The following is a 24,048-nucleotide window of genomic DNA, read 5'->3' on the forward strand; positions in this document are numbered from 1 at the left end:
AAGGGTCATGGGTGGAGAGGGGACTCATAATGTTAAAATGGCGGCGCGGGCTCGTTGGGCCGAAGGGCCTGTTTCCCGTGCTGTGTTGTTCTTTGTTACGTCATGCACAATACCTGGGTATCTCATGCAGACATGTATAATGTTCATATTGTGGTCACACACTAGTTGAACATTCAGGGAGTGGAACTCTGATGACACCAAGATTGGGGGAAAGGCAAATTGTGCGGAGGGTGTGGAGAGTCTGCAGAAGGATCTAGATAGGCTGGGCGAATGGGCCAGGAAATGGCAAATGGAATTTAATGTTGGCAAGTGTGAGGTGGTCCACTTTGGTAGGAAGAATGGTAGGAAGGACTATTACTTACGTGGCGAAAAACTGCAGCAGGCGACGGTGCAGAGGGACCTCGGGGTCCTTGTGCATGAGTTGCAAAAACCCAGCTTGCAGGTGCAGCAGGTGGTCAGGAAGGCGAATGGGATGCTGGCCTTCATAGCGAGGGGGATTGAATATAAAAGTAGGGAGGTCTTGCTGCAGCTGTATAGGGCATTGGTGAGGCCGCAGCTGGAGTACTGCGTGCAGTTTTGGGCGCCGCACCTGTGCAAGGATATTTTGGCCCTGGAGGGAGTGCAGAGGAGGTTTACTAGGCTGATACCGGAGTTGAGGGGATTGAGCTATGAGGAGAGGCTGAATAAACTAGGCTTGTACTCGCTAGAGTTTAGAAGAATGAGGGGAGCTCTCATTGAGACGTATAAGATGATGAATGGGATGGATAGGATAGAGGTGGAGAGACTCTTCCCGCTCAAAAAAGACAGTAGGACTAGGGGGCACAGCCTCAAGATAAAGGGGAGGCGGTTTAGAACGGAGTTGAGGAGGAACTTCTTCACTCAAAGGGTGGTGAATCTCTGGAATTCTCTGCCCGTTGAAGTGGTGGAGGCTGCCTCGCTAAATATTTTTAAGAAGCGGGTTGATGGGTTTTTGATAGGAGAGGGGATTAAGGGTTATGGGGAGAGGGCGGGAAAGTGGAACTGAGCCACAACAGATCAGCCATGATCTTATTGAATGGCGGGGCAGGCTCGAAGGGCCAGATGGCCTACTCCTGCTCCTATTTCTTATGTTCTTATGTTTATTCATAGATTCTGTAGGGGGACCTCGAGGGTAACGTGTGTGCAGCCAATGGCCCCCTGGAGGTTAGGCATCCCTGAAATGGCTGCGAACCCTGCAGCCCAGGTTTCCTGATGGTCCAGGGTAAACCTGACGTACTGCCAGCCCCGGGCACACAGGGGCCCAGTGACCTGATTAACACGGGCATGGACAGCTGAGTGTGAGATGCCAGGCCTCTCCACTGGGGCTCTGGAAGGAGCTGATCGCATAGCCATTTAAATTTGACAGCCACTGAGAGTGACTGCCCCCTCCACTGCCTCTAGATGTCAGGTCCTGCAGCAGGTTACCCAGGTCTCCTTTCAGAGGTGGAGATATCGGTGGCACAAGGTCTCAAACATCGTGGACAGAACTGCCCGGTTCTCTGCTCTCTCCTTCTACTCTGCTCCTGACAATCACAGCCCCCCCCCCCAATTCCCCCAGCCACACACTCCCCACAATCACAGCCCCCTGGTAAATTTGAATGGCTACAGCAGTGCAATTTGCACTGGGTTTTGTGCACACTCTTCAGCTGGAAGTGAGCTGAGTGCGTTCTGACCCAGCAGCACCACAAGACCTGAGGTCAGTGCTGAGACCTGGGTCTGTGCTGCAAATCGGACATCGGACACCCAGCAGAGCAACAGCAGCCTCCCCCGCCACCCGCCCACCCACCCACCCACAGAGCTGCCACCGACACAAGAAAGAAAATGGGTACAAGGAAAGGACACCCGTGAGTAGCAGAGAGGAGTGGGACGCTACACACGTACACTGATGGAGCACCAAATCGGACTTTTATGGAGCATGTCTGTTTCACGCCCGATTCAGGATTGGCGAACACGGTGGTAAAAGGGGGAAGTGCCGGTAAATTTGGGCGTGTAACCCAGTCAATTTAAGTGCATGCAAATGACCGTCGTACCCGTTTCGGGGTGCGGTCCCGATCATGCCCATTTTTGGGCCTTGGTAAAAGGACGTGGAGGCGGGCGTGGATCGCGCTACTCGCCTCATGCCCGACTTTACCAAGTTTTTGCACCCGAAAACTGAATGTTAAAATCAGGCCCATTATTGTGGGGAGAACAAAGGGATAGAAACCTGTTTTGGCACAGGCTTGGTGGGCCGAAGGGCCTGTTCCTGTTCTGTATTGTCCTTTGAGGCTGTGCTGACTCTCCCAAAGAGAACCTTACCCAGGCCCCATTCGTTCCCAAAGTAATATATGGATGCGTGACTGGCAAAAGAAAGTAGTTTTGTCCAGTGATTGAGTCAATGAGACACAAAGAAAGCGGTCATTAGCCTTCCCCGGTCCATTCAGAATGGCACATTATTAAATCTGGCAACAGCGAAGGGTAATGAATCAAAGCCCAGACCATCACTCAAACCAGCCTCCCATCCACTGACTCCGTCTACACTTCCCACTGCCTCAGAAAAGCAGCCAGCATAATCAAGGACCCTATGCACCTCGGACATTCACTCTTCCACCTTCTTCCATTGGGAGAAAGGTACAAAAATCTGAGGACACGTACCAACACCCTCAAGAACAGCTTCTTCCCTGCTGTTGTCAGACTTTTGAATGGACCTACCTCGCATTAAGTTGACCTTTCTCTACACCCTAGCTATGACTGTAACACTACATCCCGCACTCTCTCCTTTCCTTCCCTTTGTACGGTATGTTTTGTCTGTATAGCGCACAAGAAACAGTAGTTTTCACTGTATATTAACATGTGACAACAATAAATCAAAATCAAAAAGACTTATTTACAAATTACCTCTCAATTTACATTTCATTTTTACATGACTTACCAGTGACAATATTGATAACTGCATCAATGTCATTGTTCATAGTCCAGGAGACCTTTTTACCAGACCTTGATCATGGGTGGAAGGGGAAATCTATTGATATAGTTATCTCGGAGTTAGAAGTGAATTTACTAACCTTTTCTGGGTAACTATTCTCCTAAGAGAGTTGGAACTACCTGACGTATCTGACTCTAAATTGGAGTTTCAGAGGGTTTCAGGTGCAAGGTCAGTGCCCAGAGGGTGTTGGGGGTCTCTGATCGCATCTACCAGGGTACCTCTGAGGCACAGTCCGATCCCCCAGGGAGTGGGAGATCTGGGCCGTGTTCACAGGCCACAGTGGAGAAGCTGTAAGCTTGGGTTTACACACTCCGCGTTGGGACTGATGCTAAAATACGGGTAAAGTTTATCTGTGAAGTGATGGTTGAATGTATGAATGTGTGACATGTCCTCGGCATCATAAAATGATAACTGTCCTTTCTCGTAGTCCAGGTAAACACCAATCATTTCAACATTAATGTCAGGATAGATTGCGACTCTCTCACTGTCGTTAGCCCAATATTGTCCCCCACTTCTGTGTCCTATGGTCCAATATCCATTATCCGGGCTGGTAACTGCGCACACCTTCTTGTTGACAGATCCTGCAGCCACGCCGAGAATCCAGTCAGCACCTTCGCTGACATTTACCTCCCAGTAATGTCTCCCTGAAGATAAAGCCGTGGAAGCAAAGACACTGAGGTGGTTGGTGAACCTCTCAGCGGTGTCCACTTGCTGTGACTGAGCTTCACAATACTGCAGCATTCGTCCAAGATTTGATACACAGAGTTTAGGATGCGCAGTCCTTGGATTGAAACGAAGGGCAGCTGGAACTGTAAGGGAATTAGATACAATCAGATCGAACAAAGAGCAAAGAAAATTACAGCATAGGAACAGGCCCTTCAGCCCTCCAAGCCTACATTGACCATGCTGCCCGACTGAACTAAAATCCCCTACCCTTCCGGGACCATATCCCTCTATTCCATCCCATATTCATGTATTTGTCCAGCTGCCCCTTAAAACTCACTATCATATCTGCTTCCACTACCTCCGCAAGAAGTCTCACAACACCAGGTTAAAGTCCAACAAGTTTATTTGATAGTAAAACCACTAGCTTTCAGGGTTTGCCCCTTCGTCAGGTGAGTGGAGTGGACTATCATACAAACCTGTCGGACTTTAACCTGGTGTTGTGAGACCTCTTACAGTGTTTACCCCAGTCCAACACCAGAATCCCCACCTCGTGTCCACTACCTCCCCCAGCAACGAGTTCCAGGCACCCACCACACTCTGTGTAAAAAACCTGCCTCGTACATCTCCTTTAAACCTTTGCCCCTCGCACCTTAAATCTAAGCCCCCTAATAATAGATGCTTCCGTCTTGGGAAAAAATTATGGTAAGAGTTTTATAAATTTTCTTAAATAATTTAATTGGTGCTCGAAATGTCAGTCAGTGGGGCTCAGTGTTGTACGTGTGAGATGTGGGAGATCCGTGATGCTTCCAGTATCTCAGACTGTGGGAAGCTCAACCTATTGCAGCTCCTTACAGAACACATGGATAGGTTGGAGCAGCAGTTGGATGCACTTAGGAACATAAAGGAGGCAGGAAGCGTCATAGATAGGAGCTTGAGAGACATGGTCACACCCAAGGTGCAGGAAGATAGATGGGTGACTGCTAAAAGGGGCAGGCATTCAGTGCAGGAATCCTCTGTGGTCGTTTCCCCCTCTGTAACAAGTATATACCGTTTTGGATACTGTTGTGGGGGGATGGCCTAACAGGGGATACCAGCAGCCAAAGCAGTGGCACTGCAGCTGGCTCTGTTGTTAAGCAGGGAGGGATAAAGAGGACTAGAGCAATAGTTATAGGGTACTCTATAATTAGAGGTGAAGATGGGTGTTTCTATGGATGTGAAAGAGACTGCAGGATAGCATGTTGTCTCCCTGGTGCCAGGGTCTAGGATATCTCTGAATGGACAGAAAGCATTCTGAAGGGAGAGGGTGAGCAACAGTGTGTCCCATCGACAGGATGCATTGCAGCATCTCACCCAGGCTTCTTCAACAGCACCTTCCAAACACGTGACTTCTGCCACCTAGGAGCACGAGGGCAGGGGATATATGGAGATGCCACCACTTGCAAGTTCCACCCCCCGCAAGCCATGAACCATCCTGACTTGGAAGTATACCACCATCCCTTCACTGTCCCATCGCCATTAATGGGTCAAAGTCCTGGAAACCTCTTCCTAGCGGCACAGTGGGTGAACCCTTCCGGGCACTCTCTGGATTGCAGTAGTTCACCCAAACTCAAGGGAAATGGAATCCAGGTGTTTATTGCGAGGGGACTAGCAAGAACGGGAAATTTGGCGCCCAACTGAATATACAGCAGTGGGACCAAAAAATCCAAGCCACGAGCGAGGATTCTGTTCTTTAGCTTCCATTGACTTCAATTCACATAAAAGGAAAGAGAAAATCTGGTGTGCAATCCAGAGGGTGTGGATGTTCAGTTACTGAGTGTCTCTAAGGCTCAGATCGTTGGTCCTCCAGAGAATTGAGGGATGTGGGGTCATGGGGAGGAGGGAGTGGGGGTGTGGGCAAGAAACTGCAGTCGAGGCTGCAGATCAGCTGAGACCGTCATGTATGGAAGAGCAGACTCACAGGGCGATGTGGTCCACTTCTGTTCATATTTCCTGTGTTCTGAATGAGTGAAGACAAAATTAAATTTACAAGCAAGTACCTTTCCAAGCTTTGCAGCAAGAGACTAAAGCACCGTAGTCCAGGCAAAGAAAAATTATAACGTTAAATTAACCTAGTCTGATGATATCCTTCATCTGTTTCCAAGCTCCATACTGTAGTGGACCATGTAATTCATCCATGTTGAAAACTGGTTTATTTAACACTGGGTCATAAATTGATTCCGATCTGCAACATACAAAAATCGCAAAATTGGCTTCTTTGGCAAAGTAGAGCGGTAGGATCATTGTTTCCTTACCAAAACTTTACTTTCTTTCTCTGAAGAATTTGATAAACTGGACCCTAAAACTAAAGGGCAAACTCTGCACCTAGTGTCACAAGTCGGCTTACATTAACACTGCAATGAAGTGACTGTGAAAATTCCCACTGTCCAATGACATGCCTGTTAGGTGGAACGGCCATGCTAAATTGACCCTAGAGTTAGGGGGATTAGCAGGGTAAATAAGTGGGGTTATGGGAATAGGGCCTGGGTGGAGTTGTGTTCAATGCAGACTTGATGGGCTGAATGGCCTCCTTTCTGCACTGTAGGGATTCTATGATTGTCGCCACACTCAGGTGCCTGTTCGGGTACACTGAGGGAGAATTTAGCATGGCCAATGCACCCTAACCAGCACGTCTTTGGTCTGTGAGAATTTTCACACTAACTTCAATGCAGTGTTAATGTAAGCCTACTTGTGACACTAATCATTAAACTTTAAACAAACTTGGTGCAGAGTTTGCCCGTTAGTTTTCGGGCCCAGCTTCTTTCCGACTGTGAGAAGAAACCGGACCATCCGGAGGAAACCTACGCAGACACAGGGAGAACGTGCAGACACTGCACAGACAGTGACCCAAGCCGGGAATCAAACCCGGATTCTTGGCGCTGTGAGACAGCAGCTCTGGCCACTGTGCCATTGTGCCATCCACTGTGTCTACCTTAAACCTGGATCCTCTGGATCTCGATTCTTCCATCCTCACAGCACCAGGGACCCGGGTTCAATTGGACTGCATTTTCCTTCTGCACCCTTTGATCCCCAAGAGCTATATCTAATTTCTTCTTGAAATTACACAACGTTTTGGCCTCAGCTGCTTTCTGTGGTAGTGAATTCTACGCATTCACCACCCTCTGGGTGAAGGAATTTCTCCTCGCCTCAGTCCTAAAAGGTTTACCCCTTATCCTCAAACTATGACCCCCTAGTTCTGGACTCCCCCACCATCAGGAACATTCTTTCTGAATCGACCCTGTCTAACCCTGTTAGAATTTTATAAGTTTCTATGAGATCACCAATCACACGTGGTATACATACCTAAGTTTCAGGCTGCTATATTCCTGAGAAAGAAAAGAAAAGCTATTAATAAACCACCTAATTTATCTTGGAAGTGCTGCATAATTTGTGGAATATCGGCCCTCAACCGGGAAGTCAAATGATTTGAATTGCAAAACCTGAAGATGAACTCACCCGCAGTAGCTGATACTTGTCTTCCGAATGTATAATTTCACCAATATCATGGATCACTCCTTCCATAGCGTCACAATCTCTTGAAATCTGCAAGATGTTCTCCTCCAGCTGTTTTAGAACTCGACTTTCTTCATCATCAATCCTTTGTATTATCGTGCATTGTTTCTCATTGAGAAAATTACGCAAGGCCTCAAACTGATCTGCTATCTCTTCCCTCAGTTGTTCCACGCTATCCTACAAGAAGGTTTGTTTATTTGTTTTATTTTAATGTCACAGGTGGGCTTACATTAACACTGCAGTGAAGTCACTATGAGAATCCCCTAGTCGCCACACTCTGGCGCCTGTTGGGGTACACTGAGGGAGAATTTAGCATGGCCAATGCACCCTAACCAGCACGTCTTTTGGACTGTGCGTGGAAACCGGAGCACCCAGAGGAAACCCACGCAGACACAGGGAGAATGTGCAAACTCCACACGGACAGTGACCCAAGCCAGGAATCGAACCCAGGTCCCTGGCGCTGTGAGGCAGCAGTGCTCACCACTGTGGCACCCGTGCATATTTTGGCAGTTACTTGTGAGAGCTCTGACAAGGTGGAAGTGTACTGAATCGGAAAATGGACAATGTGAGCACCTTGAGTGATTAGACACCAAACGGTAACAACACATAACTCTCCATCCAGGCAGGTTAAGTGTTTCTCATTTCTCCTCTTCTGCTCTGTGTGATTCTTTGATGCTGTAACATTCCCATAACAGATAATGACAGCCCATTACACACAAGGGAAGACACCGCAATGTGTAACTATAAGTCTATCTGTCGTCCCCCAGATTGGGGTCTCACTGGGAGTTCAAATTCACCCCTAGAGTGTTAGCTAGGAATTTTGGCCAATATTGAATCCACCGCTTACCCCAGCTTTTTTGAAAAAATCATTTACGGATGTGGGTGTTGATGGTTAGGCTAGCGTTTATTGCCCATCCCTCATTGCCCTTGAGAAGGTGGTGGTGAGCTGCCTTCTTGAATCACTGCAGTCCCTATGGTGTAGATATACCCCCAGTGCTGTTAGGAAGAGAATTTCAGGATTTTGACCCAGTGACAGTTAAGGAACAGCTGATAAATTTCCAAGTCAGGATGATGAGTGAGTTGGAGGGAACCTCCAGGTGGTGGTGTTCGCGGTATCTGTTGCCCTTGTCTTTCTGGATGGAAGTGATCGTGGGTTTAGAAGGTGCTGTCTAAGGATTTTTAGTGAGTTCCTACAGCGTATCTTGTAGATGGTACACACTGCTGCTACTCAGCGTCTGTGCTGGAGGGAATGGATGTTTGTGGCTGGGTTGCCAATTAGGTGGGCTGATTTGTCCTGGATGATGTTGAGCTTCCTGGCTGTTGTTGGAGACTCAGGCGAGTGGGGAATATTCCATCACTCTCCTGACTTGTGCCTTGTAGATGGTGGAAAAGCTCTGGGGAGTCAGGAGGTGAGATACTCACTGCAGGTCTTTGACCTTTTCTGCTAGCCACACACCCCTCTCTCTCACCGACCCCCACACACACACTTTAATCATCTCCGTTTAATGGACGGAACTAGGTCATTGGGTTTGGCAACTGATTTTAATTGCTGCCTTTCTACTTTTCGTTTAATCTTTGGAATAAACGTATCAGAGACAAAATACACAATGATATTTACTTTACAGCGAATAAATGCAATATTCAAAGACTCACCAATAGATGAGATATCTTTTCCCCTTGTGACTTGTGCATCGCCATACGGTCTGTAATATCCTTTTGGAGCATTGTAATCGAATGTTTCAGCATATCCTTTGAAACACACAGGACAGAATGAATCAACAAGGGATTTTCTTTTCTTCATATTCTCCGTGGCATGGGGTGACACAGTGGTTAGCGCTGCTGCCTCACAGCACTAGGGACCCGGGTTCGATTCCCAGCTTGGGTCACTGTCTGTGTGGAGTTTGGACATTCTCCCCGTGTCTGCGTGGGTTTCCTCTGGGTGCTCCCGGTTTCTTCCCACACTCTGAAAGACACGCTGGTTAGGTGCACTGACCTGAACAGGTGCCAGAGTATGGCAACTCAGGGAATTTCACAGTAACTTCATTGCAGTATTAAAGTTTCTTTATTAGTCACTAATAAATCCCTTGTTGATTCATTCTGTCCTGTGTGTTTCAAAGGATATAAGAACATAAGAACATAAGAAATAGGAGCAGGAGTAGGCCATCTAGCCCTTCGAGCCTGCCCCGCCATTCAATAAGATCATGGCTGATCTGTTGTGGCTCAGTTCCACTTTCCCACCCTCTCCCCATAACCCTTAATCCCCTCTCTTATCAAAAACCCATCAACCCGCGTCTTAAAAATATTTAGCGAGGCAGCCTCCACCACTTCAACGGGCAGAGAATTCCAGAGATTCACCTTTGAGCTGACTAATAAAAAAACTTTAATTTCATTATTATTTTTTACAGCACAGAAGGAGGCCAGTTGGACCATCTTGTCCACGCCAATCCAAAAACACCAGCACAGTGGCATGAGGGACGGCACGGTGACACAGTGGTAGCACTGCTGCCTCACAGCGCCAGGGACCCGGGTTCGATTCCCAGCTTGGGTCACTGTCTGCGTGGAGTTTGCGCATTCTCCCCATGTCTGCATGGGTTTCTTCCAGATGCTCCAGTTTCCTTCCACAATCCAAAAATGGATGGGTTAGGTGGATTGGCCGAGCTAAATTGCTTCTTAGCAACAGGGGGATTAGCAGGGTAAATGTTTGAGGTTACGGGGATAGGGCCTGTATGGGATTGTTGTTTGGTCCAGACTCACTGGGCCGAATGGCCTCCTTCTACTTTTTAGGGATTCTGTTCTATTGTATTCTATTAAGATGCAAATCCAGGTACTTTCTAAAAGAGTTCAGGGTCTTCCCCTCAATCTTCCCCAATAGGTGTAGACAAAGGTCACGGGTAGAGGAGGGCACTCATAATGTTAAAATGGCGGCGTGGGCTCGTTGGGCCGAAGGACCTGTTTCCCGTGCTGTGTTGTTCTTTGTTCTTTGTGTTGCCTCCACTGCCAACTCAGTCAGTGCACTCCAGACACCCACCATCCTCTGTGTAATAAAAAAAGTACTTCCTCATTTCCCCTCTACTGCCACTTGAACTGACAACCCCTGATTGTTGAACTCTCTGCCAAGAAAAGCAGGTTTTTCCTGTCCACTCCTGCCCTACCCCTCACAATTGTGTTAACCTCAATCACATCACCACTTTTCTGTTGCGCGGAAAACAACCCCAACCTACCCAAACTCTCCTCATAGCTACCGCTTTCTAATCCTGGCAACGTTTCTGTAAATCTCCTCTGCCCTCCCTCTCCAGCGCAATTACATCCTCCCTGTAATGTGGTGAGCAGAACTACACACAATACTCCAGCTGTGGCCCCACTAGTGTTTTACACAATATCATGTTATATCCCTATTTTAGCATTCTAATCTCTGCCAATGAAGAAGAGTTTACCATATGCCTTCTTTAGAGCCTTGTCTACCTGTACTGCTTTCTTTAGTGGCCTGTGTACTTGTACGCCAAGATCTCTCATTTCACCTACACCTCTCAGCATATTTCCTTTCACTGTGTGTTGACCTCCCTAATCGCATTAGCTCATATATATCAGCGTTGCACTAAATGTGTCACTTTCCTGCCGACTCCATCAACCCATCTACATCATTTTGGAGCTTACATTCAGAGGAGACAGTCCGAACAGAACGCAGAGTGTGAGGTTAGCGGACCGATATGTTTTGAAGGAGATAGTCAACGACCTCAGGAAGCATAATGCAGGACGTGCCCCCGCCTACATCAACTGGGATGAAGTGGAAATGGTCGCGGGCTTCAGCTTTCAAGGTGTCCACATCACCAACGACCTGTCCCGATTCCCCCGCTGCTGACACTATAGTTAAGCAAGCCCACCAACGCCTCTACTTTCTCAGGAAGGTAAGGAAATTTGGCATGTCAGCTACAACTCTCACCAACTTTTACAGATGCACCATAGAAAGCATTCTTTCTGGTTGTATCACAGCTTGGTATGGCTCCTGCTCTGCCCAAGACCACAAGGAAACATAAAAGTAGCCCAGTCCATCACACAAACCATCCATTGACTCTGTCGACAATTCCCGCTGCCTCGGAAAAACAGCCAGTACAGTTAGGGACCCAAGCACCCCGGACATTCTCTCTTCCACCTTCTTCCTTCGGGAAAAAGATACAAAATTCTGAGGTCACGTACCAACCGACTCAAGAAGACCTTCTTCCCTGCTGCCGTCAGACTTTTGAATGGACCTACTTTATATTAAGTTGATCTTTCTCTACACCTTAGCTATGACTGTAACACTACATTCTGCACCCTCTCCTTTCCTTCTCTATGAATGGTATGCTTTGTCTACATAGTACGTGAGAAACAATATTTTTCACTGTATACCAATACATGTGTCAGTATTAAATCTACTCAAATCAAATCAAAGCTGATCTTTCTCTTCACCCTATCTGTAACTCAAATCAAATCAGACATGTTTTGTTTTAAGAGAAAGGGTAGTTGGTATTTCTCGATGTTACCTTACATTCCATATAGGCGTCATCTATCGGGACACAGTTGTGGTTTCGGTGATTGTGAGCCAATGCACAAATGTAACAAATCAGCTGTTTATCATCCTGACAGAATAACTCCAGCTCTCTCTTATGCTTGGCACAGTGCGGGTAACCGGGCTCCATCGACGGACCCGCGCCCAGGTCCCGCAGCCCCGCTATGACGTTGGACAGCTGCCAGTTGGGATACAGGGAGTCCTCCGCGAACCCATCTCGGCAACAGGGGCACGTGGCTGTCTCCTCCACTGAGTCCATGTGCCTCCGCAAGCAGCCTCGGCAGAAACTGTGGCCGCACCTTAGCAGCACCGGGTCTTGGTAAACCTCCTGGCAGATGGGACACCGTAGATCGATGTCCAGGTTCGTGGCCATCCCCCTCTGATCCGTGTGTGCCTCCTCAAATGAGGTGTTTTGAGGCTGCCTCTCTCTCTCTCTCTGTCTCTTCAGAAAGGAAGTATTTGTTGAAATGCCCTCCAGCGGTTTCCAACCTTTTATACATCGTAATGCACCTCCCTGCTACAAAAAATTCAAGACACACCTCAAATTTTCTCTGCATTCTTACTGGAATTTTATTTTTAACCTCTCCCTGCCTTATCTCCTCTGTTCTCGTTTTAACCTCTCCTGCTTGGAATTTTCCTCTCCCACTCACTCTGGGAATCAAGCAGGGCTGATTTATCCTGGGATGGTGTTGAGCTTCCTGAGTGTTGCCGGAGCTGCACCCATCCAGGCAAGTGGGGGGGGTATCCCATCACACTCCCGACTTGTAGATGGATGGTTGACAGGAGTTAAGGAGTCAGGAGGTGAGTTACTCGCCACAGTATTCCCAATCTCTGAGGCAGAAAGTAAAATGAAGGACTTGATTGTGAATCTGAAATAATTACCTTTGTGTCACATCACTCTGCAAATCATTCTGCCAGTTGATACTCCAAAACAATTCTTATCAGCACCTTTGGGCACACTGAGTAATCAGGAAATGCATACAGAAAAAAAAATACTTATGGTCAATGCCCTCATCATGACAGATACACATCTCTCTCTCTCTTGTATCACACATATGTTTTTGTTTAATTATTAGTGTCACAAGTAGGCTTACATTAACAACGCAATGAAGTTACTGTAAAAATCACCCAGTTGCCCCACCATGGCTCCCATTCGGGTACACTGAGGGAGAATTTAGCATGGCCAATACACGTCCTTCAGACTGTGGGAGGGAACTGAGCACGCGGAGGAAACCCAGACACTGGGAGAATGTGCAAACTCCCCTCAGACAGTGACCCAAGTCAGGAATCGAACCCATATCCCTGGCGCTGTGAGGCAGCAGCGCTAACCACACTGTGCCGCCCCTATATAGTATGTGTATATTATTCTAGAAGATTTTAACTTTCTGAGAATACTACACTTCAAGTAATTCAGTGGTTTTTTTGTTTGCTGTGATGATGGAAGATACAATATAATGTAAAGCCTACTTTCTTTCTACTTAAAAATAAACATCATTTCAAAATGTTGACTAGCTCATAGGTCCTGATATTCATGCCGGGAGCGGGGGTGAGGTAGAAATCACATCGGTCTTTCAGGGCAGGAGCTGTTTTGGACTTTTTTTTCTTGTGGTGGGCAAATTGAGAGCCTGATGGATGTTGGGAATGTCTGAAGGAAAGGACAGCAGATAGGAGAGGAAGAAAGAGAGACTATGGACCAGACAACATGGATGGGAAGTTTGTGATGGTATTGTGACACAGTGGATATCACCGCTGCCTCACAGTGCCAGGGACCCGGGTTCAATTCCCAGCTCGGGTCACTGTCTGTGCAGAGTCTGCACATTCTCCCCATGTTTGCGTGGGTTTCCTCTCACAGTCCAAAAGATGTGCTGGTTAGGGTGCATTAGCCATGCCAAATTGCCCCTCAGTGTACCCGAACAGGCACCGGGGTGTGGTGACCAGGGGATTTTCATGGTAACTTCATTGCAGTGTTAATGTAAGCCTTACTTGTGACACTACTGAACAAACTTTAATTTCAACCATGAGAGAAATTCCAGCCCATCTTGGTCGTGTCCATGGCTGGTTTTAGTGGTATTGGGGAGTGGGATTAATCAACCTGTCCTTGCCTCAGCTCTTGCTGCCGTCTGGATATTCAAGGATTCAGGAAACCCAGCAGCCAAAGGGAGTAGAGATAGGTCCAAATCTAACAGGGCCGAGAGGAAAAAGATTGCCACAACCCACTTTCCCCAGGTTAAACTGCTCAAATTCTCTCCCCCCTGTGTTTGCCCTTCCTCATGATCTCCCCCCTGATCCCATTAACTCACATTCCCTTTCCCCATCCTGTCAAGGTACCCCTACCCAACATCCTGCCAACCTCATAGTCTCCTTCCAGGCCCACAGTCTCCCCCCGACCCAACCCCTGATCGCCATTCATAGAATCCCACGGTGCAGAAAGAGACTATTCGACCCATTGAGTCAGCACTGACAACCATCCCGTCCTTACCCTGTAACCCCATGTATTTACCCTCTTAATCTTCCTAACACGAAGGGACAATTTAGCCTCCCCTGCACCCGCCCCCACTCCGCCCAGCAGAGACAGCTAACTCGATCTGGTCAAAGGACTGATTTACACTGGACCTATTTTGCCTCCATTCTTTCCCCTCGCATTAGGTTGATATCACCCCTGTCTCTTTTGGTTATCGTGATGTGGAGATGCCGGCGTTGGACAGGGGTAAACGCAGTAAGAATTCTCACAACACCAGGTTAAAGTCCAACAAGTTTATTTGATTGCACGAGACTCTAGCTTTCGGAGCGCTGCTCCTTCACCTGATGAGCTCCAAAAGCTCGCAGCCTGTGCTACCAAATAAACCTGCTGGACTTTAACCTCAGTGAAAAGTCTGACAACACCAGGTTTTAGTCCAACCTATTTATTTGATAATATACTCACAAGCTAAAACCTGGTGTTGTCAGACTTTTCACTGTGTTTACACCAGTCCAACGCCGGCATACCCACATCAGGACTTTAACCTGGCATTGTGAGACTTCTTACTGTGTTTGATTATCTACACGCCCTCTCACTCTGGGAGAGACACACAGTGTTTGTTCGGAGAAATATTGTCAGAGGGAAAAACCTGCTTGGGCTGATAAAAATTCCCCTCATAGCAACGATATTCTAGAAATAATGAGCCAATGTAACATGAGCTGGTTCGATTCTCGCATACTGTTCCACGCCCTAGCCAAGAAAAATGTAGAGTTTATTTACTAGTCACAAGTAAGACTTACAGTGATGTTACTATGCAATTCCCCTAGTTGCCTCGCTCTTGTGCCTGTTCGGGTACACTGAGGGAGAATTTAGCATGGCCAATCCACCTAACCAGGTCTTTTGGACTGTGCGGGGAAACCGGAGCACCCGGAGGAAACCCAGACAGACACGGGGAGAACATGCAGGCTCCACATAGACAGTGACCCAAGCCTTGAATCAAACCCAGGTCCCTGGCGCTGTGAGTTGGCACTGTGTCACCATACATAGTGGTTAGCCAGGGCTCATTTTGACACCATACTTGCCCTTCTGTGTGAAAACTCTCACAATTTTTTTCATTTTAAATGCAGGGGCGCCAGGTTAGGGATTTAACTTCTTGCCGTGGAATGTGTGTCTTCTCAACATGGATGCTTAGCGTCATAAAATCAGACAATTAGGTGGTTACAGGACAGAAGGGAGCCACTCAGCCCTTTGGGTATGATGTTATCAGTTATTCACACGACTCTCCCTGTCCAGCAAGGTCGAAGAATTTGGTATTTATTCATCATAACTTTTAACCGACACTGGTAAATGAGGGATGCAATCTTACAGTCATTCACAGCCCACCAATGCTGCAAGTGAGGACGGAGACCTCAGACAAGCCTCCATTCACTCCAGCAGAATGGGAAACTCCTGCCTGCGTCAATGGATAGAAGTTTCCAAGCCAGGAAATCCGCAGGATCAGGCAGAACTCAGATGGGGTGTTGATGAGGTAGCTTTGATTTGATTTATTATTGTCACATCTATTCATATACAGTGAAAAGTATTGTTTCTTGCGCACTATACAGACATAGAAAAGGAGAGGAGAGCGTGCAGAATGTAATGTTATAGTTATAACTAGGATGTAGAGAAAGCTCAACTTACTGCAAGGTAAGTCCATTCAACAGTCTGACGGCAGCAGGGAAGAAACTGTTCTTGAGTTGATTGATACATGACCCCAGATTTTTGTATCTTTTTCCCAACGGAAGAAGGTGGAAGAGAGAGTGTCTGGGGTGCGTGGGGTCCTTAATTACACTGGCTGTTTTGTTGAGGAGATGGGAAGTTTAGATGGAGTTAATGGATGGGAGAATGGTTTAAGTGATGGATTGGGCTTTGTTCACGACTTTTTGTAGTTTCTTGTGGTCTTGGACAGAGCAGGAGCCCATACCAAGCTGTGATACAACCAGAAAGAATGATTTCTATGGTGCATCAGTAAAAGTTGGAGAGAGTCGTAGCTGACATGCCAAATATCCTTTGTCTTTTGAGAAAATAGAGGCGTTGGTGGGCTTTCTTAACTATAGTGTCAGGATGGCGGGACCAGGACAGATTGTTGGTGAACTGAACACTTAAAAACTTGAAGCTCTCGACCATTTCTACTTTGTCCCTGTCGATGTAGACAGGGGTATGTTCTTCTGTACACTTCCTGAAGTCGATGACGATCTCCTTCGTTTTGTTGGCATTGAGGGAGAGATTATTTTCCTGTACTCTGCATCTGTGTAACTCTGTACTCTCGAATGCATATTGGCAATGAGATAGGATCAGTAACTAGTAAAGTTGACAAGGGGGACCCAGTTGATGTGGTATATTGGGACTTTCAGAAAGTTTTTGACAAAGTCCCGCATAAGAGATTACTGTGCAAGATTAAAGCGCATGGGATTGAGGGAAGTACATTGAGATGGATGGAAAACTCTTTGGTAGAGAAGAAACAAAGAGTAGGAATTAATGGCAGGCAATATCTGGTGGGGTGCTCCATTTATTCACAATATATATTAATGATTTGGATGAGGGAACAAAATGTAACATCTCAAAGCTTGCTGATGATACCAAGTTGGGTGGGAGGGTGAACTATGACAAGGATACAGGGATCCTTCAGAATGATCTGGATAGGTTGGGTGAGTGGGCAAATCAATAGCAGATGCCGTATGATTTGGATAAATGTGAGGTTATTCACTTTGAAAGCAAAAACCTGAAGGCAGATTACTACCTGAATGGTTGTAAATTAGGAGAGGGGAGTTTGCAGAGGGATCTGGGTGTCCTTGTGCACCAGTCACTGAAGGTAAGCAGGCAGGTGCAGCAGGTGGTAAAGAAGGCAAATGGCATGTTGGCCTTCATTGTGAGAGGTTTCGAGTACAGGAGCAGGGATGTGTTGTTGCAATTATATAGGGTTTTGGCGAGGCCACACCGAGAGTATTGTGTGCAGTTTTGGTCTCCTTTTCTGAGGAGGGATGTTCTTGCTCTCAAGGGAGTGCAGCGAAGGTTTACCAGGCTGATTCTGGAGATGGCGGGACTGAGGTATGAGGAGAGATTGACTAGGTTAGGATTGTTTTCACTGGAGCTCAGATGAATGGGGGAAATCTCACAGAGACTGATAAAATTCTAACAGGACTAGACAGGGTAGATGCAGGGAGGATATTCCTGACGGTGGGGGGTGTCCAGAACCAGGGGTCACAGTTTGAGGCTTCAGGATAGAGCCTTTAGAACGGAGATGAGGAGACATTTCTTCACCCAGAGAGTGGTGAGCCTGTGGAATTCATTACCACAGGAAGTAGCTGATGCTAAAACATTGAATGCATTGAAGAGGCAGCTGGATATAGCACTGGGGGCGAATGGGATCAAAGGTTATGGGGAGAAAGCAGGATTAGGTTATTGAGTTGGATGTTCAGCCATGGTTGTGATGAAGGGCAGAGCAGGCTTGAAGGGCCAAATGGCCTCCTCCTGCTTCTATGTTTCTATGAATTGATTCAATGGCACATCCTCCTGGTCTAATTCAGGTTAGAAAAGAGAGAGCTACTGCTATTGGGTGAGAACTATTGAGTTAGTACCAGATCCTGAGGGGCAATCGAAGAAACCAAACTCCAGTGTGGCTGGGTGAGTAAGAGAGATTTGGAAATGTTTTTCTTTTCTGAAAAAACACATTTAAAATGAAGAGAGGTTGCCTCCTCTAAAGAAAAGCTGAAAAGAAAGAACCGGGCCAGAATTTCCTGGGCCTTCACGCCAGCAAGATTCTCTGTTCCAGTGAACGGATGTTGGGATGAGTGCCAAATTCTCTGTCCCCGCTGGCGGCAGCAGCAGCTCCGGGAAGTTCTGGAGTTTGAAATAAAAGGAAGATGTACCCAGCTGTGTTTCAGGTAAATTCCCCAAGGAATTGCGGGACCCCTCCCAATAACATGAGAAAATTGAGATAAGTTTAGCTTAAATTTTAAGTTTTTTTTACCATTGTCACGAGTAGGTTTACATTAACACTGCAGTGGAGTTATTGTGAAAATCCCCTAGTTGCCACACTCTGGTGCATGTTCGGGTACACTGAGGGAGAATTTAGCACGACCAATGCACCCTAACCAGCACGTCTTTCAGACTGTGGGAGGAAACCGGAGCACCCGGAGGAAACCCACACAGACACAAGGGAGAAAGTGCAGTGACCCAAGCCAGGAATTGAACCCTGGTCTCTGGCACTGTGAGACAGCAGCGCTAACCACAGTGCCAGTGTACAAACTTCACCGAAAACCACAACAAATAGAAAATGTGCTAGCGACGTGTGACCGTACTCTAAATGAGAAGTGGCCTAGTTACATCAAAGCTAAAAGTAACATAAGCACCATGAAAAAGATGGAAGTAGCTAGGAGATCTATTAGAGTCAAAAAGAAACAGACAAATCCCACCTGAGGTCAATAGAGCTTCCCATTCCCTGCCCCTTGCCCCCTCCTGGCAGGCGGGCAGTAGGATTCCAGCGATAGGTGAGGTGGATTAGTGGGATTGCAGGGTAAACCTGGGCAAGAATTGGTGCAAACTTGATGGGCCAAATAGCCTCCATCTGCACTGTGGTGAATCCATAATTCTACGATTCTATGAAAAGGAATGCAGGAGAGAACCTGACAAATCACCAATTTTGGCAGAGAAGGGAACTGAAATTACACCAGAACAAGATTGCTGGAATGGTTACACGAACTGAAATGGTGTGAAGAATGAATTGGCCATGATGGACTAGGAAACATTACTGAAGGGAAGGGAAATATTCAGGTAAGGGCAGGCGTTTAAATAATAGATGAATTCCAAAAGTATGGGAACTGGCCAAACCATCACACAGAGGGTGGTGAGTGCCTGGAATGAACTGCCACAGGTAGGGGTAGAGGCGGGTACAATTTTCTCTTTTAAAAAGCGTTTAGTTACATGGGTAAGATGGGTACAGAGTGATACGGGCCAAATGCTGGCAATTGAGATGAGCTTAGTGGTAAAAATTGGGCCACGTGGACAAGTTGGGCCAAAGGATCTGTTTCCATGCTGCAAAACTTCTATGGCTCTCTACAACAAGGGAAATTAGAAATAGTATCACATTCAAGGGAGAAGCATACAAATTGACAAGAGAAAGAAACAAACCTGAGCATTGGAAGTAGTTTAAAATTCAGCAAAGAAGGACCATGGAACAATTAAGAAGAGAGAGAGAGGGAGAGAGAGCGAGAGATAGAGGCAGAGAGAGAGGGATAGAGGGAGAGAGAGAGAGATAGAGGGAGAGAGAGCGAGAGATAGAGGCAGAGAGAGAGGGATAGAGGGAGAGAGAGGGATAGAGGGAGAGAGAGCGAGAGATAGAGGAAGAGAGAGAGAGCGAGAGATAGAGGAAGAGAGAGAGAGCGAGAGATAGAGGAAGAGGGAGAGAGAGAGGGATAGAGGGAGAGAGAGAGAGAGAGATAGAGGGAGAGAGAGATAGAGGAAGAGAGAGAGAGTGATAGAGGGAGAGAGAGAGAAAGGGAGAGCGAGAAGTGATAGAGAGAGAGAGATAGAGAGAGAGCAAGAGAGAGATAGAGGGAGAGAGAGAAAAAAAATAGAGGGATGGAGAGAGAGAGAGAGAGAAGGAGAGAGATAGAGGGAAAAAGACTTTGATTTGACTTAATTTATTATTGTCACATGTGTTGGGATACAGTGAAAAGTGTTTCTTGCGCGCTGTACAGACAAAACATACTGTTCACAGAGAAGGACTGGAAGGGTGGAGGATGGCACAGTGGTTCGCACTGCTGCCTCACAGTGCCAGGGATCTGAGTTCAATTCCGATTTCAGGTGAGTGTGCACATTCTCCCTGTTTCTGCATGGCTTTCCTCTGGGTGCTCCTGTTTCCTCCTACAGTCCAAAGATGTGTGGGTTAGGTTGATTGGCCGTGCTAAAATTGCCTCTTTGTATCGGGGGGGGGGGGGGGGGTAAGTATGTGGGGTTACAGGTGGAATTATTGTTGCTGCAGGCTCGATGGGCCAAATGGCCACCCTCTGCACTATAGATTATACGATTCAATGGGAGGGTACAGAATGTACTGTCACAGCCACAGGTGGACTGTGGAGAAAGATCACCTTAATATAGGATAGGTCCATTCAAAAGTCTGATCGCAGCAGGAAAGAAGCTGTTCTTGAGTCAGTCGGTAAGTGATCTCAGACTTCTATATATTTTTCCCGTTGGTAGAAGGTGGAAGAGAGAATGTCCGGGGTGTGTGGGATCCTTGATTATGCTGGCTGCTTTGCTAAGGCAGCAGGAAGTATAGACGGATGGGAGGCTGATTTGTGTGATGGACTTCGTATGTGACCTTCTTGGAAGAGTGATGGAGGCAACTTCAACTGAGGCACTCAAGAGGATATTAGATGAATATTTGAATAGAAACAATGTGCAGGGGTACGGGGGAAAAGGCAGGGGAATGGCACTAAATCATTTGGACACCCAGTGCAGACACAATGGGCTGAATGGCCTCCATCTGTCCCAATACAATTGTGTGATTCCATATGTTTGTGGCCTTTCATCAGAGTGGGGCAGATTAGAGATATAATAGGTCTTAAGCAAAGGGGTTGGGTGAGATAAAGGTGAGTCACAGGGTAAAAGACAAAGGTACTTAAGGATACAAGAATTCATCTTCCTGAACCAAGGAGAGCAATGATGGGGCAAGAAAAGGAACAACAAACCAAAAGGTATGTGGAGTGCAATAGTGAACCTCCTCTTTAAAGGCAACTCATGTTATATTCCAGCAAGGCAATCTTTCATTCCAATTTATCCAATCTTACCCCCACTAAAGTCCCCCCACTCCTCTTCCCATTTATTTATTCTTACAGTAGGGTGCACCTTGTAATTATACTATACTATTTTGCTATATTTTGTGTTAAGGTGGAGTTGCTTTAAAAGGCACAAGAATTGATTTGCCTGATAAACATGCAGCAAATGTTGAGTGCAGGTTACTAATTGATTTCAGCTTGGAATGTGTTACTTTGTAGAGTTAATGGACCTTTTGTTCATTTAGGTTCTCTTGGGATTTTAGACTAGGTATGCAGAGTCATGTGAGTTTTTGATTTACAGGGATAGAATTATGTGATTAATGAGGGGGGTTGGGGGGCTGAGCTTGCAGGAAAAACAGTTTCATTTTCATTTTTAAATAAAAACAGTTGCTACCTGGATCTGCAAGAAGAAACAGTGTTCTGTCTCTCCAGAGGTGTTCTGAAAGATCCAAGACTGTTAAGTCTAAATCAAGCAAGTATACCTGTGTTTTGCTAAACAATTTTAAAAAGAGTGTAATAACTCAGGAGACTGGACTGGAAAGGAACAGTATTTACAGCTAAACATAAAATAAAGCCACTACTCCATGGCGTACATACATAAGTCCCAACTTTCTTTTTAATTTAAAGAATTTATCCAAACACATTTTAAATTACAATTCAAGAACATTATAATTTCAGCAATCCATTTAATCAGCCTCTTCAGAATAGGTGCTACTGAAACGTAGTTTAGAGTTACTATTAAAAGGCTCAGTAAGAAGTCTCACAATACCAGGTTAAAGTCCAATAGCTTTATTTGGTAGCACGAGCTTTCGGCATGCTGCTCCTTCATCAGATAAGTATGGAAAGAATTGGTCTGTTTTCTTATTCAAGAAGGTGAAAAAGTGGCCAGCTCCCCATTAACTGTCATCTGTGTTAAACAAACTGACACAGTCAATCTTGATACAAACCATGACAATCCCATTAACATGTTAGATAGCCAGCATCAGCTCTTTTCTACAAAGGCTAACATCTTGAATGTTTGGCCACAATGATAAATTATTAAAACAACAAGCTGACACAATCAATGGCAACAATAGATATACATCACACATTGAAAATAATTCATGGCAATCGATGACGTTTACTATGATGCATTACTATTTCTACTTCTTAATACAGCAGCAAACAACCTCCCTTCCAATGAAAATAGGGTCCATGGGAAGTTAAGTAATCTGTCATCTTCTGGGGTTACATCTTCTGGTGTTTCACCTTTTAGGGCATACAGGTCCCAACCAGAACAGCAGTTCTCACGTAAATCCCAATGGGACAATAGTTCTGCAAACACTTCCTGGTGTCTGTCTTATAAAGGGCTCAGATGATAAGGTTCACAGGGACAGGCCATTGCCTATTACCAAGGGAACTCATATTCAACGAGCCCCATAGACAGATCAATTAAAGATTTCCCATGAATTCTATGGGGGTTATCACAAGAGATTTGCGTCTATAAAGAAAATTTTTGCTTGATTGGTATTCATAGGGATAGGTTAGCAGTTAAGAATTGAATCTTATCGTATTTAAGTCTTGTTCAAGTGTTAAAAGTTGAGCTAATTCATTTGTTATAGTTGAACTGTGTTGTTAAATAAAGTTTGCTTTGATAAAAGCTCTCTTAGTTTGTCAGTAGAATCTCACCTAGAGTGAAACATCATATCCTCATAATGCCAAAATAGCAAATAGTTGTGGTTTAGTCTGATTTCATAACATATCTTGAAGTTTCTGATCTGGTGTCCTAACAATAGCCATTGGAAATCTTAAGAAACAATGTTAACCACACACCCTGCACTCATATACATGCACAGTAACCCTATAAGACCATATGATTTGGAGCAGAAATAGGCTATTCGGCCCATCGAGTCTACTCCACCATTCAATCAGGCCATGATTGATCTGATGTGATAATCCTCAACTCCACCTCACCCCCATAGCCCTTGTTTCCCTTCCTGCCCAATTTAGGCATTATTACAATATCTCTTACTCCTTACTATTTCCTACTCTGACACTGTCTCTTTCTGTCAGTTCTCGGTGCACCTTAGTGCTTTTCTCTAATAAAACTTCCCAGTCTCTGCACTCCCCAGTAGCACTATAAATTTAACACAGAAAATTGGCCCCGGCTTCTGTTCTGTAATGCGTGTCCCACTTGATCATCCGCGAATACAGGACAAATGCCTTGAATGGTGTTAGACCTTCCATCTCAGGTGTTTGCATCAGTACCTCGGGTTTCAATTCTGCTCCATCAGCTCTTACTGAGTCCATACTGGCTGTCGTGTGTGGAAGGGGAGAAGAGAAAGGTGTGAGATGAGTGGGAGAGAGATGAATCACCTCAACACGGTGATCAAATTCGGGAACCGCATTTCCTACCCATGCTAGAAATTTAGCATGTCCACCACAACTCTCACCAACTTTTACAGATGCACCGTAGAAAGCATTCTTTCTGGTTGTATCACAACTTGGTATGTCTCCCGCTCTGAACAAGACTGCAAGAAATGCCAAGGGACATGAACGTAGCCCAGTCCATCACACAAACCAGCCTCCCATCCATTGACTCTGTCTACACTTCCTGCTGCCTCGGGAAAGCAGCCAGCATAATCAAGGAACTCACACACCCCGGACATTTTCTCTTCCGCTTCTTCCACTGGGAAAAAGTTACAAAAGTCTGAGGTGACGTATCAACTGACTCAAGGACAGCTTCTTCCCTGCTTCCATCAGACTTTTGAATGGACCTATTATATATTAAGCTGATCTTTCTTGTGGTGGGATGGGGGAGAGTGAGGGGAGATTGGGGGGTCTAGTACCATAGTTATTCAGGAATTGGAAGTGATCCTAATCTTTGTCATTTTTCCAGGGTAACTATTCTGCAAAGAGAGTTACATCTGAAGTCCATCTGACGTCCCTCACTTTAGTTTGGAGTTTCAGAGGGTTCTTGCTGCAGGGTAATTGGAGCTAAAAGTTCCAGCACAGTTCCCATGCAGTTTTTGTATGGGGACTTGCCCCCCCTCCC

At 46.1% G+C, this 24,048-nt stretch overlaps 1 protein-coding gene across 3 annotated transcripts; it reads right to left on the minus strand.

Moving 5' to 3' along the window:
- Positions 1-1,816: 1,816 nt before the first annotated feature.
- LOC145335747 (zinc-binding protein A33-like) lies at positions 1,817-12,212 on the minus strand. Of its 3 annotated transcripts, XM_080181469.1 has the most exons (6): positions 11,716-12,212; positions 8,849-8,944; positions 7,139-7,372; positions 6,986-7,008; positions 5,755-5,867; positions 1,817-3,789 (listed from the first exon to the last, which is right to left on the minus strand). In XM_080181469.1, the coding sequence occupies exons 1-6, from the start codon at positions 12,112-12,114 to the stop codon at positions 3,248-3,250; spliced, it is 1,407 nt and encodes a 468-aa protein (XP_080037595.1). In that variant the 5' UTR covers positions 12,115-12,212; the 3' UTR covers positions 1,817-3,247. The 3 variants fall into 3 exon arrangements, with proteins under 3 accessions (XP_080037595.1, XP_080037596.1, XP_080037597.1); XM_080181470.1 differs by lacking the exon at positions 8,849-8,944; XM_080181471.1 differs by lacking the exon at positions 7,139-7,372.
- Positions 12,213-24,048: the final 11,836 nt, after the last annotated feature.

The sequence above is a fragment of the Carcharhinus amblyrhynchos genome, unplaced genomic scaffold (genome assembly GCF_965287045.1).
Source record: "Carcharhinus amblyrhynchos unplaced genomic scaffold, sCarAmb.v2.hapA scaffold_40, whole genome shotgun sequence".
In the NCBI taxonomy this organism is placed as follows: domain Eukaryota; kingdom Metazoa; phylum Chordata; class Chondrichthyes; order Carcharhiniformes; family Carcharhinidae; genus Carcharhinus; species Carcharhinus amblyrhynchos.

What these genes read in the sequence shown, in the direction of transcription:
- LOC145335747 (XM_080181469.1), bottom strand. Translation starts at nt 12,114, where the DNA reads ATGGCCACGAACCTGGACATCGATCTACGGTGTCCCATCTGCCAGGAG. An exon ending in TATAGCAGCCTGAAACTTAG is followed by an intron (nt 5,868 to 6,985) that starts GTATGTATACCA and finishes TGTATGTTGCAG; the next exon opens with ATCGGAATCAATTTATGACC. An exon ending in GAAGGATATCATCAGACTAG is followed by an intron (nt 3,790 to 5,754) that starts GTTAATTTAACG and finishes ATTCCCTTACAG; the next exon opens with TTCCAGCTGCCCTTCGTTTC.